The sequence below is a fragment of the Scyliorhinus canicula genome, chromosome 20, assembly GCF_902713615.1.
Source record: "Scyliorhinus canicula chromosome 20, sScyCan1.1, whole genome shotgun sequence".
In the NCBI taxonomy this organism is placed as follows: Eukaryota; Metazoa; Chordata; class Chondrichthyes; order Carcharhiniformes; family Scyliorhinidae; genus Scyliorhinus; species Scyliorhinus canicula.
This window is the reverse complement of record NC_052165.1, coordinates 44,728,754-44,749,013: the sequence shown is the minus strand read 5'-3', so window position 1 is coordinate 44,749,013 and position 20,260 is coordinate 44,728,754. Positions and strand designations below refer to the sequence as shown.

The window sequence follows — 20,260 nt, the reverse complement described above, 5'->3', positions numbered from 1 at the left end:
ATCTCATCTGTTTCTAAGTGTACTCCAAGCTCAGAGTGGTTTCATTGTTATCATGTTTTCATTTCCATCACCCAGTGTATCCCAGACATAAATTCACAGCTCGATCGATTTGTCATGTGCCTTTCACACTCAGCACAAAGGGCCTGCCCAAATCACCTCCAGCAAGTCCAGCATCCTTAATGGAAGAAAAGGAAAAGCAGGAATATATTCAGAGGGAGGCAATACTTGGAGCCGGCGAGAGAAACCGAGTTGAAGAGTTGGTGGCAAACACAGAGTGTGGCAGCCCTCGGGTGATTTGTGATGTTGCAGATCTGGACAACCCAGGGATAGATGAGGGGTGCAGAAGGAGAGAAAGCATCAGATCCCTTCTCTCAGGGACGGATGGCACTTTATCGCACTGTAGCAAGCACACTTTGAATATGTGTAGCCAGGGTGATGGGTTCAGCTTGGACAGAGACACCAATCAGACAGGTAAGGTCATTGTTGGGTCACAATGTTACTTAAGAGTCTTCACACATGTCTTCTGAAGAGTGGATGTTAAGCTTCTTACTAGAATCATAGAGTCATACAGTACAGGAGAGGTCCTTCAACCATAGAGTCTGCACCAAACAAACACTACACAAAATCTACACTAATCCCACTTTCCAGCTGTCCCATAGCCTTGAATGTTATGAAACTTCAAATTAACTACCAAGTACACTTTAAAGGTTGTGAGGTTCCCCGCTTCTACTACCCTCCCAGGCAGTGCATTCCAGACTCACACCAACCTCTGGGCGAGAAAGGCTTTCCTCAAATCCTCTCTAAATCTTCTGCCCATCACCTTAAAATGATACCTCCACATTAATGAGTCTTCAATCAACCTGAGATAATTCAGGAATTTGTGAAGGTCAAAGTCAGTATGTGACGTGAGCACTGAATTTCCATCAGGAATGTCTGATCTTCTACCACAACATCAACAGGAGGTCAGCAGAACTCCAGGGGGATTTCTCGGGAAATCAGTTACACTGATTTTCTGCTGGGGTTTTACTGATCTGAGAACCTCGACAAAATTCTCAAGCACTTGAGTATAAAAATGGAAACGTTCACTTGAGGCACTTGAGTGCCAACAGTGAGCGAGTGAGTGTCTGATTAGATGTTGAACTATCTGCCCCTTCAGTTGAACGTAAAACATTTCATGACAACTATTTCAGAGAAAAGTAGTCTGATTTTCCTCCTGGCCAATATTTATTTTACAATGTTGATGTTATAACGGGATAGGAAGATTCCAGAATGGAACACTGGCTCAAAAGACCGTAACTTTTACATTTTTTTATAGAACATGGAGGGACACAATCACCGGACCACAAATTGGTTTTAACAACAGGAGAAAAAAAAATGACTGAACATGAAAAAATTGGATTATGGTGCAATACTCCTTTACTCTCCCCTAGTTTAACAATTACACACAGGTTTTAGGATTCATATAGATTACAAAGTACATGTTAATCTACAATGGTCTCATTAATACAAAGTCCCCTTTAAGCACACAAGATGACTGTGGGAAAATACACTCTCCACTCTTCACCCCAAGTGAATGTTTGAGGATGCCTTTTCAGAATCGCCACAGATGATTATCATGTGAGAGTTTCTAAACTCCACTCCCAAAAGCACACTTTTAAATGTTCTCTCATAAATATGCTTTCCCTTAGTGATTTGCATTCTGAAATCCAGACCAGGTTTTCCAAATTGCACTTTTATTCAAAGCTTCCGCTCCACTTTTAACAGTGAATCCAGCCCAGGATTTTATACAACTTCTTTCGGATTTCTTTGGATTTACTGTTGTGCAAATTGCTCACAATTGCTTTAGCTCTCGATTCCCAGATTGTATTAAAATGGCTTCAGACTTTTGTTTTACCTTTTGAAAGCTGCTGTCCCACTTTAAATATGGTTACTACAATCATCTCTTTAACTTAGAACATTTTGTTTACTCATTCTTGAGTACATAGAACATACAGTGTAGAAGGAGGCCATTCGGTCCATCGAGTCTGCACCGACCCACTTAAGCCCTCACTTCCACCCTCTCCCCATAACCCAATAACCCCTCCTAAATTTTTTGGTGACTAAGGGCAATTTATCTTGGCCAATCCACCTAACAGGCACATCTTTGGACTGTGGGAGGAAACCAGAAAACCCAGAGGAAACCCATGCAGATGCATGGAGAATGTGGAGACTCCGCACAGACAGTGAGCCAGTGGGGAATCAAACCTGAGACCGTGGCGCTGTGAAGCCACAGTGCGAGCCACCTGTGCTACCATGCTGCCCTTCAGTACTTCTGAACCATACCTTGGACACTGTTTTTTGAGGGCATTTCTCTTTATTCATCTAGTTTCCTTAACTAGGTGGAATTTAGTTTTCCAGCATCTGTTTTCTTAACCATTTTTCCATAGTATGGCTTTTCTTCTAGAAAGGTCGAGAGAGATGTACCCTCTTTAGCCTTCTAAAACAAACTGCTTCTAGCAGAGTTGTGAGAGCTATCCTCTCTCATTACCTACTTCCAACTGCCCACAAATTTAGCTAAAACAAACATTTAAAAGCTTCTCTACCTTACAAGGCCCCAGTTACTAAGCAACACCTACATGCTTATACCTTTTGGGCGCAATTCTCCCAACGGGAGTCTTAGTGCCGACGCCGGAGTGAAAATCAGAGTGTTTCAGTCCGGTGTCGGAGCCCGCTCCCAGCCCCCTATTCTCCCGCCCCCGGGAGGCTATGAGTGGCGTTGCGCATTTACGCGTGCTGGGCCTTGGCGCCGCATAAAAAGCGGCGCCGCGTAAATGACGTCACCCGCGCATACACGGTTGCCATCCTCCCGAGTCTGCCCCGCAAGAAGATGGCGGATGGATCTTGCTGTGCGGCGGAGGAAAGGAGGTCCTCCCCTAGAGAGGCCAGACTGCCGATCGGTGGGCACCGATCACGGGCGAGACCCCATCAGAGCCCCCCCCCCCCAGTGCAGGAACCCCCCCCACAGGCTGCCCCCCCTCCCCCAGCCTTCCCGCGCAGTTCCCGTCGGCAGCGACCAGGTGTGGACGGCACCGGCGGGAACCTGTCGTGTTGGGGCGGCCGCTCGGCCCATCTGGGCCGATTCTCCGAGCGGCCAGCCGTGATTCTCGCCGCGCTGGTTTTGTGGGGTGGGACTCGCGCGGTGCCCCGGCGATTCTCCCACCCGGCGTGGGGGGGGGGGGGGGGGGGGGGGAGAATTCCGTCCTTTATTTATTCTTCCCACATAGTCCTCCTCTAAGTACAATAAAAACACATTTGGAATATAACCAACCCCCATACATACAAATACCTTTGTCCAGGCACACAAACATTAAACTAAACACACTTAAAACTATACCTTACGTCTAATGTTTATGAATACAAATTTAAATCCCCTAAAACTACCTTTTTTTCCTAACACTTAACCAACATTGCTAACGCAGGTGATCTGGTTATTATCTCAGTTATGTTTGTAGGAGCTTGCTGTGTGAAAAAAGACTGTGTCCTCTCCCAGATTGCAGCAGGACTTACACGTCAAAAGTATTTCATTGGTGGTAAATTGAGACTTGGGACATCCTCAAGTCAATGCGGAAATGTAAGTCCTGTTTGTGTTTATGGAAGCCAATATTGTATTCTTTCTCACACTGGTCTTTGTCCTGCTTCATTTTGATCCATCAGAAATGTCAGACAGACTATCCAATTGGGGAGGTGACAGCAGTACTGATCTCTCCCAATTTCGCTGCTCTTCACTTTCCTGGAACTGCAGAGATTCTGAGGACTCTGATTGGAATGCAGCCAGCAGCAGCATCCATTCCAGCAGACACCATCTCTACAAAGGCTCTCTGGAGGCCAGTAGTCTTTACCAGAGTGTAGTGAACACGGATCTCAATATTTCTGGCTGCCATAGCTCTGGTGACTGGCTACAAGTATCACCCAGGTTGGTGAAAAGCTCCCCAATGGAAAAGACACCTTCGTTCATAGAAATCTGGCATGACCAAGTCCTCAGGCACTGGCCTGTTCTTCCGCCCATCTCAACACAAAGAGGTTAGTAGTGCATGTTCATTTCATTATGGGCAGCGTGGTATCATTGTGGATAGCACAATTGCTTCACAGCTCCAGGGTCCCAGGTTCGATTCCGGCTTGGGTCGCTGCCTGTGCGGAGTCTGCACATCCTCCCCGTGTGTGCGTGGGTTTCCTCCGGGTGCTCCGGTTTCCTCCCACAGTCCAAAGATGTGCAGGTTAGGTGGATTGGCCATGATAAAACCCTTAGTGTCCAAAATTGCCCTTAGTGTTAGAACATAGAACATAGAACAGTACAGCACAGAACAGGCCCTTCGGCCCTCAATGTTGTGCCGAGCCATGATCACCCTACTCAAACCCACATATCCACCCTATACCCGTAACCTTACATTTATTAGGACACTACGGGCAATTTAGCATGGCCAATCCACCTAACCCGCACATCTTTGGACTGTGGGAGGAAACCGGAGCACCCGGAGGAAACCCACGCACACAGGGGGAGGACGTGCAGACTCCACACAGACAGTTACCCAGCCGGGAATCGAACCTGGGACCCTGGAGCTGTGAAGCATTTATGCTAACCACCATGCTACCCTGCTGCCCCAGGACCCGGTGCAGACTCGATGGGCCGAATGGCCTCATTCTGCACTGTAAATTCTATGATAATCTTATGATAATCCTTCTCATATAGTTTATTCAAATACATTCGGCTTGTCTATATTTTAATGTTGTATCACAGCGACTGCTGTGAGGAAATATTTCCTTGCATTGAAAGGTCACTGGGTGTTCTTTGTATGTTGAACCAGAGAATCAGCCATGAGCAACAGAATAACAAATCTGAATCAAGACAGGCTCCAGCATCTATTCGTTATGTTCCTAATTCTGACTTTGGGAGACAGAGTAGCATGGTAATAGTCTCAGGATAAGAAATATTGCATTTAGGACTGAGATGAGGAGAAATGTCTTTACTCAGAGGAGCTTTGCAAATCTTTGGACTTTTCTAGCCACGAGGTCCATGGATGTTCAGACATTAGTATGTTTAAGGTGAGGATGACTAATTTGAGGCTACAAAACTAAGTGAGAGATATGGAGAGCAGGTGGGAAAATTGAGTTGATACATTTGTTGAGCCATGATGATATTAAATGTGGAACAGGCTCGAGGAGGCCTACTCATACAAAATAAACATTAGGAGCAGGAGTAGGCTACTCGGCCCCTTGAGCCTGCTCCGCTATTCAATAAGATCATAGAAAATGGAAGTAGGTGTATATATCACTCGGTCCGTCGAGCATACTCTGCCATTCAATAAGATCATGGCTCATCTGTTTGTAACTTCAACTCCACATTCCTGCCTACCCCAATCACCTTTCGTCCCTTGTTAATCAAGAATTTATATTGCCTGCCTTGCAAAAGCCTCGGCTTCCACCGCCTTTTGAGGAAGAGAGTTCCAGAGACTCACGGCCGTCTGAGAGAAAAGATTTCACCTCATCTCTATCTTGAATGAGCGATTCCTAACGTTTAAACAGTGACCCTTACTTTTAGATTCTTTGACAAGAGGAAAGATCCTCTCTGCATCCACCCTGTCAATACCCTTCAGGATCTAATAGGTTTTGACAAAGTTGCTTCTTACTCTTCTAAACACTATTGGACACAAGTCTAACCTCTCCAACCTTTCCTCGGAAAAAACTCCTCTCATTCCTGGTATTAGTATGGTAAACCTTCTCCGAACTGCTTCTAACTCATCTACATCTTTCCTTAACTAAGGAGACCAATACTGTACACAATAATGTAAATGCAAATTATTGCGGATGCTGGAATCCGAAACAGAAAATGCTGGAAAATCTCAGCAGGTCTGACAGCATCTGTGGAGCGAGAACAAAGCCAACATTCGAGTTGGATGACTCTTCGCCAACGCTCACAATACAAAATACTCCAGATGTAGGGTCACCAATGCCCTGTACAACAGAAGCATAACCTCCCTACTTTTGTAACTAATACCCCTCACAATAAATAATATAATTCCATTAGCTTTCCTCATTACTTGCTGAACTTGTCTACCAGCATTCTGTGATTCATGAACTAGGACAACCAGATCCCTCTGCACCTCAGAGCTCTGCAGTCTCTCACCATTTAGATAATAAGCGTCTTTTTTATTCTTCCTGCCAAAATGGACAATTTCATATTTTCCCGCACTGTACTTCATTTGTCAAGTTTTTTGCTCACTCACTTAACCTATCTATGTCCTTTTGTAGCCTCCATACACCCTCTTCACAATTTATTTTCCGATCTATGTTTATTGTCATCAGCAAATTTCACAACCATGCCTTTGGTCTCTTCATCCCAGTTATTTGGATGAATTATAAAACTTTGAAGCCCAGCTCATCCGTGACATCCTGTCAACAAGAAAGAGACCCATTTCTGCCAACTCTCCATTTCCTGTGAATTAGCCAATCTTCAGCCCATGCCAATGTGTTACCCCTTGTACCATGAGCTTTCATTTTATGTTCTTATTATATATGTTCCTATTACAGGTTCTCCAATGAGTTGGCAGTTGTCTCACTGACTGCACTTGAAATTAAAATGGGAGGGCAGCACGGTGGCGCAGTGGTTAGCACTTCTGCCTCACAGCACCGAGATCCCAGGTTCGATCCCGGCTCTGGGACACTGTCCGTGTAGAGTTTGCACATTCTCCCCGTGTCTGCGTGGGTTTTGCCCCCACAAGCCAAAGATGTGCAGGGTAGGTGGATTGCCCACGCTAAATTGCCCCTTAATTGGAAAAAAAGAATTGGGTATTCAAAATTTATTTTAACAAAAGAAATTAAAATGGGGAAAAGATGTAAAAACAGGCAATTGCACAAAATTAAGACCTACCCCAGTGCGCCTGCAGATACAGCTCCTTCTGCTCCTTTAACTCACTCCTTATCGCTTTCTTGTTCTAATAATCTCCTTATGTGGCTTAGTGTGAAATTGTGTTTGATAACACTTGTGTGAAAAATCTGAGAATGCATTACTACATTAAAGGGGCCAAAAAGATACAAGATGTTGATGTTTTTGTATCATAGGAAAACCTTCACGATGTTTAACAGCTCTTGAGTCCTAATGCAAGTGTTTAATCATATTAGTGTTAGACGAATGTCTTGAGGTTATGCTGTACCTCGAGATGTCTGTTTTTTAACATAAGGCACCTGATTAGTTTACTCTATTTGCGTTCACTGCATTGTATATGTGTGTCAGAAATTAGTAACAGACGTGTGTTATTCCCTTCTCAGGGTCTGCTCTAGTCCTGCCTTGCCTTTCAGATGGATAATTCCATTGTGGTTGTTACAATTTCCTTTCAGATCTGTGCTCAGGGACTAAACAATTGCTATTTGACCCATTTTAACCCCTTTGAGCATCATCTTCAAAGTGCAACTGTCCTTGACAATGAAGGAGACCTTCCTATTGTCCAATTTTTCCATTGCTATTCTCAGGCCAAGTCAACTGGCTTTTTAAATGGCTAAAGGAGGAGACAAAGTGCCTTGCTGTTTCCGAATGACTTCACTTGAACTTCCCTTTCACTCTTTGCCGTGTTTAGAATAATGTATTCCTCCAGATGATGGGAATCTTGACAGCCTCAATATGCCTTGAAGTGTCCTGTCAAATAATTTCTTCTGTGTTGATTGTTTGAGCTGACCAGTCGAACAAGAGGCAGTTCAGAGTGTTTCCTCCAGGTTCTTTTTTCACCAAGAGTCATTGAACAATAAAGGATGGAAATGAGCCCAGGTCTAGACTTGGTGCACATGAGTTGCCAACTAACGTGATGTATTCCTGGAGTTTTAATCATGTGACCTCCTGCCTCCAACTGTCCCACCCCATGCCTCCCTCATTGGTCACCTGACCTGCCTATCCTCGCAGTGCACTGCATTCTTCACAACCAATTGGAAAGCTAACAGAATCTTTGTTACCTGATTGGATGATTCTTGACTGTAAAAAAGGGAACAAACTTTTTTGTTTAATGTCCTCATGATATTTTTATCTCAGGTTTCCCAGGAGATTCATACGTTAAAACCTCGGCATAATCCTGGAGGGTTGTGTTGTGTTTCCATAATGGTATAAAGACATCGATCACTCATAAGATATTGTGTAAAATACACATGGGTACAAATCCTGAAGACAGCAGCACCAAAACGGTGTGCTTTGCTTAAACGAAAAAGTGAAACTGAAACTGGATCACTTGGCACACTTCCTTTCCAGCGATGTTATGCTGCAATCCCTTGAAGGCATCTTACAACATTGGCAACCCTATGGGGCATCCTGGGCAATCAGGCCATCTTGAAATTGGGCCTCAGGCCTCTTTTGCATCTTTGCCTCCCATGGTGACCCCACATGTGGCTTGCTTCCCTTCCACGCCTGTTTTGTCAGAGGGGGTGCGCTCACCTGCTCCTTCCATTTCCTCAAAGGTTCCTTTAGACGTTTACCTGCAGTAGATGGCCATTAAGCAAGGATAGGTCCAGTGCTTGCTCCCCTCACTGATAGCACCTTTTTTTTAAAAAAAGGGGCTTCTTCAATAGATATTAGGCCTTTTATAAACACATTAAAACTTGAAGAGAAGGCCAAATAGTAATCTACTGGAGGTCTTTAAAAATTTAGAAAGGTTTTCATAAAGTGGACACACTAGAGAATTATTCCACTTGTAAGGAAGAGCAAAACCAGGGGCCAGTAATATAAAATCGTCACCAAGAAATCTGGAGGTCTTGTGGCACAGTGGTAGCATCCTTACCTCTGGGCTAGAAGCTTTGTGTTCAATTCAACACCAGGAATTGTTGGCCATGGAAGGAGTGTTCATGACGTGGTTCATTGGGCTGATAATCAGCTCGGGAGTACTTCCACTATTTCCCCACTATTCCCCAGAGGGAAACAATATGTGTGAAGATATGCTTAAAAAAAACCAAGAAAACTGGGGGAAGTTTGAATGGAGCCTAAAGGCATGAATTGATTGATTGGACTGAATGGCCTGTTTTATCTGTACATTTTGTGTAATACATAGGGTGTGATTCACCCAAAAAATGATTAAGGGGCGGTTTTACGGCCGCGTTGCGCTTAAGCGAGAACGTGATGAGGCCGTTAGATCACGGGAGAGGCCAAAAACGAGAACCACAGGGGGAGCTGATTGGTTTGCGATCTGACTGGCCCCTCCATTGATGAGAAACCAATAATCACCACTTAAGGCCAATCTCTATACAATTAATGTGAGTGACCCGCTATCGAACGGCCTCCAGTAATCTCCCCAGCAAGTGGTCATGTGGATTTGTATACCTTCTTTAAAACCCCAGTCCACCAGCCCAACGAACCACCCATAGCTCCCACTGACCACTGAGGCTCTGAAGGCATTTGCTAATTGGGAAATAGCAATAGTAGTTAAGTGAGCATTTCACACCTCCCAAGTGGGTTCTCTTGGGTGGGCGGGCCATGTAGCATGTGGGAGTGATTGCCTAGCATTTCAATCAGACTGGACACTGTGCCTGAACACTGAGGGAGGCAACACCATGGATGCAGAAGCCAACATCCGAACACCCAGGGACTGGGCCGCAGCACCGGGGACATATTGACGAAGAGAGGGTGGGTGTGCACCAGGGAGGGGACTAGTGCCCTGCACATGGCCACAGACCAATACGATGACCCGCTAAAACGATGCTCATGCCACGACCAGGGCCGTAATCGAGCGATGCATTGGCATGCTCAAGCTGCGGTTCAGGTGCCTGGACTGCTTTAGAGTGGCCTGCCAGTGTAGCACGAGTAGAGTCTCCCACATCGTGGTGGTCTGCTGCATCCTCCACAATATCGTGCAGCAGAGGGGCAACCTGCTGGAGGAGAGATGAATGTCAGGCCTCGTCCGACAAGGAGTTTGCGTGGAGGGCCAGGATGGGCAAGGTATGGGACCCTCAGGAACAGGAGGTCACAGGGTCGGTGCTCATGGGACGCTCTAATTGCCTCCAGGTTCGCCGACTATGGAGCCTGGCCGACAGTGGCATGATCATCTCGTCCGACCCCACAACCGCCCCTATCTCCAACCGACCACCCCCTTCCATGTCTACCTTCCATGCACTAACCCCCTTGCCCCCGTATCTGCAAACATTCCGTGATTCCTACCTTGCCTCACTCTGGGGTGCAAGCCCTGAGTTGGCAGTAACAGTAGGTCTGGTCCATGGGATGGAGGGTGATGACAACACGCTCTGCAATGAATTCTGGTGCACTGCATTGCTTGGTAACACCTGACTTATTCCCATGGTACTATAGCTGGCCATTCCATCACACGGTCCCACTGAACCCTTGGGGTGGCAGAGATGGGGACAGGGTGCCGGGGGGGATGGGGTTGGAGTTGAGAGGGATGGGGTTGTGGCCGGGCACTGGGGCGCTGAGTGGTGGCTGACCTGGGGGCCCAGGCCCATGCTCGCCTCCAACGGCTGTCTAACCTACCTCCCCCCCAACCCAGCACCCCCTCTGTAGCCAGCCCAGACCATCTCTCACACCATTCTGAGAGCACCGAGGCAGGTTGGAAAGTTTGTCAACAAGTGCTTATTGTTAACAGATGTACATGTTTCGAGAGGTTTGTGCCCTAGCCCCTAATGCTATCCTGTGTGCAGCACCCATTCCAACTTAACTTGTGTCTATCTTTTTGGCCTTACAGGCCTGAACACTACATCTTGATGGATCCCCAGCAGTACATCAGGGGTGGAGGTGGCCTGCTGCGATTCCTGACCTGGGTCCCCTTTGGTGGCCGTCCTCTGGACTACTGGGCCTGAACAGACCTGGAAGTCACTTGGGTGTCCCAGGTGGTGTGGTGCCACCCTGTTCTGCCCTCACCCCATCGGAGACACCAGGGGCAGGAAGGGGGAACGTGAGGCACTGTGGTGTTCCAGCACCTTCCCTATGGGGGTCACTGGCACAGGCCTCATCACCTTCTCCTCCCTTAGGGTGCCCGATGGCCCCTGGGCTACTACTTATAATGGGAGTACGTCCGGAGCGAGCTTCAGGGGCTCCCCCGCCACCTGGCGCTGTGAGTCCTGGAGGCCCATTCCCGTCTCGGCCAGACCTCAATGCTCATGGCAATGGAGCACAGGGACTGGGCCACCTCCCTCTGGGACTGTGCCACGTCCCTCTGTGGCTGGCTAAGGTCAGCCATCGCCCAAGCTGGGGTGGGGTGGGAGTGACGGGGTGGTGCGTGGGTAGTGGGGTTGTGTGGGGGTTGTGCCATGGATGCCATAAGGACACCGCAACTCAGCAGGGCTCACTTGGTTCCCCGATGCCGACCGCCTTGGTGACTGACTTCTCTGGGTCCACCGAACATGTCCAGTGGCCGCCGCTCTGTGATGGTGAGGGGCCTCAGGTCTGGCAGGCCACTTCCAATCTTCTCTCTCTCCCTGCGGTTGTGCACGGCCTTCTCCTGGAGGCAGGAGACAGAAAATGCACAGTTAGGCAGTCGGACGCAAGCAGCACAGGATGTGGGCAGTTGGTGGCCTTTGTGAACAGGGCATCGGACCATGGCAGCTGGCATGGGTGCTGGCATGTGGTGCAGGAAGAAGTAGACTGCCAGCTTGTGGGGTTCTGTTGCCCTCCGGCTGAGGAGGTTACAGGTGTATGGGACGGGGGGGGTAGGCACCAACAGCATGGTGCTGGCTACTCACCCTGGCCGCCCTGAGGAGGCCGTGCAGCTTTTTCCGGCACTGCTGACCAGTTCTGGTGGTGGGGCCCACGGCACTCATGCCCTCTGACACCTGCAAAGTCCCATGGCCGGCCACCCCCTGCACCACAAATCAGCCCCGAATCCTGCCCCGCACCACACATCAGTTCCCCACCTCTGGAGAGCCTGGGTGCCCGCTACCCCCAAGTACGGCGGTGACCTGAACCACCCACTCCCAGGGACCCCTGTAATTGGGTGACCAACCACAGGGACCCCTGTAATAAGGAGATCGCCCACAAGCGGTTAAACCGCAATGTTCGTAAGCATCAACCACATCAAAGTGAGATGAGTGCATTCAAAGCACTAAGTGCAATCCAATCACTCAAGTGTGTGATTTCACTGCACTTATCTTTCTTTCATGCTGGGATGCCTAAACATTTGGTCCCAGGAGCACGAGTCCAAACCCTGTGCAGATTGGGCCCAGGTCATCCCACTGCTAAATTGGTATGTTCACACCATTTTAATGCCCCAGAAAAGAGGCAAAACACATACCACCTTCTAACTCTTGGAAGATTCAAAGATAAGTAGCCAGTGCTCATGGGGTGTGGTTTTGTGTTGTTCAACAATCCAGTACATTGTTTAAGATTATCGTGAGCTTTTTTGATTATTCCTTCATAGGATATGTGCTTTACCAGCAAGGCCAGCATTTATTGTACATCTCTGCCCTTGAGAAGCTGGTGGTGAGCTAACTTTGGAAACCAGTGCACATGTGAGATATAGGTAGACCAGGCACACAGTTCTTTTAATGAGCGTATTCCAGAATCTGGAGCCATCTAAGGTGGCAACCTGCACAGGATCATGGGAATTATGGCCAACCCAGGACTCAGACAGATGCACAGCCTATGTGTATCTAAAACACAGGTAACCAGACCTGACCGAAACACCCGCTCGTTTGCATTTTAATGGTCCATTTTCCCAGGACAATAGAACTCCAATCAAGCAACCGGTACAGCCACAGACTGATCGGCACCACTCCCCTTACTCAGAAAGCACATCCGCCAAGATCAATGATCGCTAAGGACCCGCCCAGCTACCAAGGCACCCGCCCCTTTATTGGCCGAAATCGAAGAGAGTGATCAGAGCCCTGTCGAACTATTGGGTCCAAGGTTAAGGACCGCCCCAAAGCTCGCAAAATCCCAGAGGGATAAAAGAGAGCACAGCCATGTGTTTTGTCTCTCTTGGATCCGGCCTGTGCCAACCCAATTGCAGCAGAAACAGCCAGCAAAGTTCAAGACCAACGATCGCTACCTGACGGATGAGCCCAGCAGAGACAGAGCCACTTTCTTCGAACCAGCCACATGAAATCCAGATAAAGGCCTTTATCCATTTGCACAGTGCCGGTCGCCCTGAAGTTAAGTATAGGTTATTGTAGCTGATAGGTGTAGTTTAACTCGTAGTAGATATTGTGTTTGCATGTTGAGATAACTCTTGTGTATGTAAATAAACCATCTTTTGAACCAACTGGTTGTGTGGTCATTTGATCGATACAAGGGAAAGGATTGTGGTTCACCGAGATAAATAAATAGAGCAACAAATCTTCATGCAGCAACAGTGAAGGAACAGTCTAAGTCAGGATGGTGTGTAGCTTGGAGGGGGACTTGCAGGTGGTGGCGTTCCCATCTGCTGCTCTTGCCCTTCTTGGTGGTAGAGGTTGTGAGTTTGGAAAGCGCTGCCTAAGGAGCTTTGGTGAGTTGCTCCAGTGCATCTTGCAGATGCCACTGCTGCTACTGTGCATCAATGGTAGAGAGTGTGAATTCTTAAAGTGGTGGATGGGGTGCCAATAAAGTGGGCTGCTTTGCCCTCGATGGTGCCAAGCTTCTTGAGTGTTGTTGTAACTGCACTCATTCAGAAAGGTGGAGAGTTTTCCATCACACTCCTAAACTGTTGAGAAGTTGCCAGCTGAATGTCTCTTGATTTGATCCATCACTCTGGATGATAATTTCTCAAATACTAACACTGTTCTCTCTCTCTTTGATATAATTTTCACAGAAATATTGGAAACGTGGTCACCAGAGAGCCCTGGACAAACTGTGGACAGTTATAGTGGCTTCACTGCATATGAGGAACTGGATGGGATCATCCCACGCACTGGCTCTTCCTTATCCCAACGTACTCTGGATGGCATGACGGAAGAGGTTTCTGATTCAGGTTATAGCTCCATTGCATTTCAATGACCCCGTACGCCATTCCTTCGTCACATGTCATTACATTTTCATTCTAAAAGGTGGACCTTAATTATTGGACAATCACCCAACAATCCTGATCTTTATGAATGGAAACATAGAGTGCAAAAGCCATGAAGTTATTCTAAATCTTTGCAGAACAAAGGTTGAACCCCAGCTGGAGCTATTGGCTGGGATTCTCATTCTCTGCTGCTGTGATTAGGAATCCCGATCAGGCGGTGAATGGAATATCAGCTGAAAAACGGGATTGGTGCATGGCAGCAGAACTGTCCCCTGTATCTGCTCCCAGGCCACCACTCATAGCGGACTACCCACCATATGCCAGCAGGAATATGCAAAGTGCTGATTTGCATGCATTGACATGCAATTAAAGGGCTGGAAGCCCAGTATTCCCCTCACCCCCACCACATGTTTCTTCGATCCCCCACAGTGGAAAATCCACTGGGTGGGCTGTTGTTTAAGTATGGTCGAGTGCAGCCCTGGTGCGGTGAACCCTGAGCAGAGTCAAGGGTGTCGTCCTAATGCTAATGTGCCCCTCTGCCACTGCCAGCCTGCAGCAGAGGTCCCCCAAGGTCCTGGGGGGGTTTGGTGGGCTCAGGCTGTAAGTGAGGGCATGAGCCCGGGACCCTTCCTCTGGACTGCACCTTCCAGCCCTTGGGAAATCTGAAAATCACCTTTGGCATGGTGACCTTTGTTCAACAGCGACTTTTGGTCATACTATTTAAACTCTGAAGTGGCCTCCTCACCCTGAATAACTCTGCCTAACAGCTGATGAGCAGTCCAGGCAGTTCAGTGAAGACTCTAAGCAGGAACACGTTCCATTTCTTAGTATATGTTCCCTCAGCCCTATGCTTTTGAAACTGCAGCTTTTTGAAGTGTCAGAGACTTCCACGAAACCCTCCATCCTTGAAAAAGCTTCATATGACCTGAGATCCTTTGAAATGCTAAGCGACCATTAAATTTTACAGAGCATTAACTTCACTAGCCTGTGATTGACAGCTTAATGGTTCAGACACAGTTGCTAGGTGGTTTGTTTATTTATCTTTCCCATCACGCTTGAATGTATATCAAGTATCCTCCATTGATCCTAACGATAATGTTGATAAACACTCTTATGATTAACAGCTTCTGACCACTTCAAAGCAGCCAAGTGGTTTACCTTGGTCTTTTGTAACCACAGAAAGTCCTTGCATGGTTGCCGAAGATTTGGGAAAGGAGGGGGAAGATTATGGGCTAATTTAATTAAGAGATTGAAAATGATTAGAGGAGTTGATAGGGAAGAGTTTTCCAAACGTTTTCCCCTACATTGTGGCCCCATTTTTATGCTTGAAAATCAGTGTGACTGAGTAGAGGGGGGCTGGTTGTTGAGCAGGAGGGTGGTGGTGGGAGGGGGAAGAGTTGTTGAGTGGGGCTTAATGGTTTTGCCCTCAAACATCTGATGGGATCTCAGAGTCAATCTCAGGACGGTCCCTGTAATGAACTCCAATTGGCTTTATTGGTTGGCCAATTGGAGTATGAGCTCCCTCAATGATAGCTCATTGAGGGGGCCCATATAATCACCTGTGTAGGCTTTGTGAGCAGTCTTAAGTTGACTGGACTGCTAGCAGCACTGTTTGTAGCTGCTCCTGTAATATCGTTATTGTAAATAAATACTGGTATGGTGACGGAACCCCTGCCTCCCGTGGATTGGGTATGAACCCACGCGTGCAAAGCACAATGGATTTCCGGAGGTATTGGTGTCGGACAACGGAACGGCATTCACAAGTGGGGAATTTGGAAAATTCCTGAAGGAAAACGGAGTCCGTCACATCAAAAAGGCCCCTTACCATCCAGCGACCAACGGCCTGGCAGAGAGAGTGGTCCAGACACTTAAAGCGGGGCGCAAGAAGCAGCCGGCAGTGTCAATAGACACAAAGCTCTCCCGCTGGCTGTTTGATTACAGGACCACACCGCATTCCACAACGGGCATACCGCCAGCTGAACTCTTAATGGGAAGGCGGCTGCGGACGAGGCTGAGTCTCCTTTTCCCAAATTTAATGGGGAAAGTGGAGAAACAACAGGAGGCCCAACGCAGGGGGCATGATAATAGTCGGCAGCAGAGAGATTTCCAGGTGGGGGCACCGGTTTGGGTCAAGAAATATGCGAATGGACCAACGTGGGTCAAAGGCACGGTAGAGTCCCAAGCAGGGCCCATATCCTATGAGGTTTCAATAGGAGGTAAGGTGCTGAAGAAACACCTAGACCAAATAAGGGCAGTGGAACCACACCTGGAGGCAGGCGAAGCAGGACCGCCTCAAGCTGGGATAGCCCAGACGGAAAGGATACACACACGCCAGCCCCGAGCAATTTCTCCAGACCCCGTCATCCAGTCATCAGAGTCGGAGATGGACACACTCGACGAGGCCGCTGCGACACCTCTCCCCGAGGAGGAGGAAGAACAACTTCCAAGGAGGTCGTCAAGAAAAAGACGGGCACCTATAAGGTACATCCCGCCCACTTCGGAGAACGACCCGGCGGACGACACAGAGGTGACAGACCCAGACATGAGGAGCAGGAAGAATCTCAGAGGAATGCCAGCTGGCAGGAATTCCTCGGACCTTGGGGGGGAGGGGTGTAATGAACTCCAATTGGCTTTATTGGTTGGCCAATTGGAGTATGAGCTCCCTCAATGACAGCTCATTGAGGGGGCCCATATAATCACCTGTGTAGGCTTTGTGAGCAGTCTTAAGTTGACTGGACTGCAAGCAGCACTGTTTGTAGCTGCTCCTGTAATATCGTTATTGTAAATAAATATTGGTGTGGTGACGGAACTCCTGCCTCCCATGGATTACTACAGTCCCCCAAAGTTTCTGCTTCACTAGGCATCATTGCTGTCTGGGAGATCTAACCCCATGGTTTTGACAGCCTTGTAATAAGGTAAAGGAAAACTATCTCCTCCGGTGGGGTGCATCCAAGACAAGGGGTAGACCTTAAAATGAGAGGTAGACTATTCAGGGGTGATGTCAGGGAACATTTCCTCTCACCAAGGGGAGGGGAAATCTGGAGCTCTCAGTCCCAAAAAAGCTGTTGAGGCTGAGGCCTGAATTTGAAGATGTCCAGGTGAGTGTAAGGTGAAAAGCTTCAACAAGAAGTGGGGCAGCACGGTAGCATAGTGGTTAGCACAATTGCTTCACCGCTCCAGGGTCCCAGGTTCGATTCCCGGCTTGGGTCACTGTCTGTGCGCAGTGTGCACGTTCTCCCCGTGTTTGAGTGGGTTTCCTCCGGGTGCTCCGGTTTCCTCCCATAGTCTAAAGATGTGCAGGTTAGGTGGATTGGCCATGCTAAATTGCCCTGAGTGTCCAAAATTGTCCTTAGTGCTGGGTGGGGTTACCGGGTTATGGGGATAGGGTGGGGTTGTGGGCTTGGGAAGGGTGCTCTTTCCAAGAGCCAGTGCAGACTCGATGGGCCAAATGGCCTCCTTCTGCACTGTAAATTCTATGAAGATGTATTTTTTCAGCAATACTTAAGTTCTGTACTACCAAACAACAACCTTGAGTGTGTAAGGCCCAACACTTTCCCCATCCATCGCTGACTAATTCCAACAAGGCTTTATGAACCTTGCTAACATTTGTAAGGGTCCTGATGCCTGTTTTGGACATTTCATCAAATGTGGTCTTCACATATTTAGCAAAGGGACTAAATTTATGCAGAGTCTCATTGCTAAATTAGCAGCTCCACATCCATTTTACAGGTGCAGTGCAGACTGAATTCTACAACGTGTCTAAAGCAGAGCAGTCAATGGAATGGTTCATTAAAAGTTCCTCCAACTTACTATAATTATACCTTGGCAGGCCTGACTGTCACATTGGAGCCTGAATCATTGAGTTTAGCACCTCAGTGCTGATTAAAATAAACTTGATGAAAGTTGCCAGATGTTCTTTTGATTTGCACAGCAGCTATTGCTGAAGCTGGGCTCACTGCTTTCCCCTTTGGCAGTCAAACACTCATACTTTCCTGACCCCCCCACCCAATTGAAAGTACCTCAGCTATAATCTCGCCCTATTTTTCAAATTATACAAGGATCCTAATTCATAAAATAGAATCAACAACAGCCCAGCCAAAAAAGTGCTGTTCACTTGTCAACAATAGACTTTATAATCGTATTTGCAGAAACAAATTCTCTTTTTGTTCTTTCAGAAAGGATCATTTTGCTCAGCACAACATGCCAACCTCCGTTGAACTGAAATTGAAGAGGGTTGATTAGGAAACTTGGAGAAAAGCCGGGGAGTGGGACTAATTAGATGAATCTTTCAAAGAGCCGACAGTGACATGTTAAGCTGAATGGGCTCCTTCTATGCCGCACTTCTGGCCTCTTGCACATCCCTGATTTTAATCACTCCACCATTGATGGCCGTGCCTTCAGTTGCTTCATCTTAAACTGTGGAATTCCCTCCCTAAACCTCTCTGCCTCTCCTTTAAGATGCTCTTAAAACCTATCTCTTTGACCAAGCTTTTGGACATCTGTCCTAATATCTTCTTACGTGACTCGGTGTCAAATTTAGTTCGATATTTGCTGCTGAAGCGGCTTTGGACATTTTATTATTTTCTGGGTGCTATATAAATGCAAGTTGTTGCTGAATGACTCAATTTGGTCCAGGGGTGGTGGCGTCCTGAGTATTGCTGTGTGTACAATGGAATTAATGTAAGATGGGGCATGTGCATTGACTTGAGGCACCAGTGCTCCCTGTCACACCGTTAGAAAGTGTTTGGAAGTTTACAAGACTGTAGCCACCTGGTTTGGCCACTCCCCGACTCCAAAATGGAGATCCGCTAAGAATGCAGGGAGAAATGGCCAAGCACAGGAAAACAAGCAGGTGCAAAGTTTCCTGTATATTAGGACTTGCAGAAACCCAGACGGAACCGAAACCAAAAACCATCTGCATAGTAATGAGCGATCCCCGGGAAAAATTGGTAACATTAAGAGTAATCAAGACCAAACCAGACTCCTCGGCACCAGCAGGAGCCAAGACAAAGGAAGGCCAACGGACACTTAGGAACCGCCCAGCGATCAGGGAACAGCTCCAGTATTGGAGAAATCGATAGAAGCGATTGGAACTTAGTCCAATCAATTGGAACCAGATATGGTCCCCAAGTTCTATTCGTCCTTCTTGGCAGGTCTTCTTGGCAGGGTCTCTCAGCAGCTCGAAACAACTCTTGACTGTGACCTGCCTAGCAGCTGCACCAACCAAGTAAGTGTCCAGTCAACGCACGCTACAAGATAGGCGCTCCTAACCATTAGTCCATACCAGCTGGAAGCCTGCAGACTCAGAATCAAACACAAGGCCATTTGTTCCCCTGACCTGGTGGGCCAGTTTCCAAAGCTAAGTATTGGCCTTTAAGTGTTAGACATAGTCTAGTGAGTATTATTTTATGCATGAGTAGCGATTGACTGTGTATATAATAAATCTGTTTTGATTTGAACCTTACTAACTGGTGTATTGAGTTATTGATCAGCACTTGAACTTGAACCTCGTGGTGGTATCATAAAGATACCTGGTGACTCTAGAGCAAGGTGATTAAACAGAGCAATTATGTGTAAAGCACACTTTGCAAATTAGCAACATTTAGTGGCGACCTCTGACGGGACTCGACTTAGAAGTGGCCCCCCCACTCCGAGAGAACCCAGAAATTTGAAATTAGAATCCAATTGGCAACAGAAATAACCACAAGTGTTCAAGCAGTTCTGATCAATCCTCATTATTTGGAAGTGTGTTAATGCATGCATAACTAACAGGGTTACAAGGTAAACCTGAGAGATTTTGTTGCGAAAAACTGTCGGGAGTTTGTATTCCGGAAAATAGCGAAAGCCGTACCCGTGTTCACAGCACCGCCTTAGTACCCCTCGTTCCAAATTTAAAGGAGAGCATTCAGATAGGAAAAAATGGCAATGAAAGCAATGGAATGCCTCATGAACCCTCAAGAATTCGTGGTCGCAGCGACCAGCAGTAGAGTAGGACAGTGTCCCGTTTGGACAGTTGAGATTAGAAGGTACTTCAAAGGGAAGGTGTGGCCCCTTTGGAGTGACTTTTGTTCAAATGAGGAAACAGGTCCCGGGAGTATAGGACATACTTGGTGGGAGAACCTGAGCGAAATTCATAAGAAGAGCTTAGGGAAAGCTCGCAAGCCGATGGCAATTGTGTCCTGTCTGGCACAATTGCGAGGCACAGAGGAGGTCGTTCGGACGCTCCGCAAAGAGATAGAAGAGAGGCATCGAATGAGCAAGGTTGATGTCAGCGAGATCGAGAGAGAGAATATAGAGTTAAGAAGGAAGTTAGCAGCAAAGGA

At 47.4% G+C, this 20,260-nt stretch overlaps 1 protein-coding gene across 2 annotated transcripts in view; it reads left to right on the top strand.

The window, feature by feature from the left end:
• Positions 1–20,260, top strand: part of LOC119955292 — a 233,119-nt gene that overhangs the window by 85,602 nt on the left and 127,257 nt on the right. For both annotated transcript variants that reach the window (XM_038781371.1, XM_038781372.1), the window contains exons 4-6: positions 76–471; positions 3,694–4,059; positions 13,743–13,901. In XM_038781371.1, the coding sequence (XP_038637299.1) occupies positions 76–471; positions 3,694–4,059; positions 13,743–13,901 (921 nt within the window). The remainder of the gene's footprint in view (positions 1–75; positions 472–3,693; positions 4,060–13,742; positions 13,902–20,260) is intronic.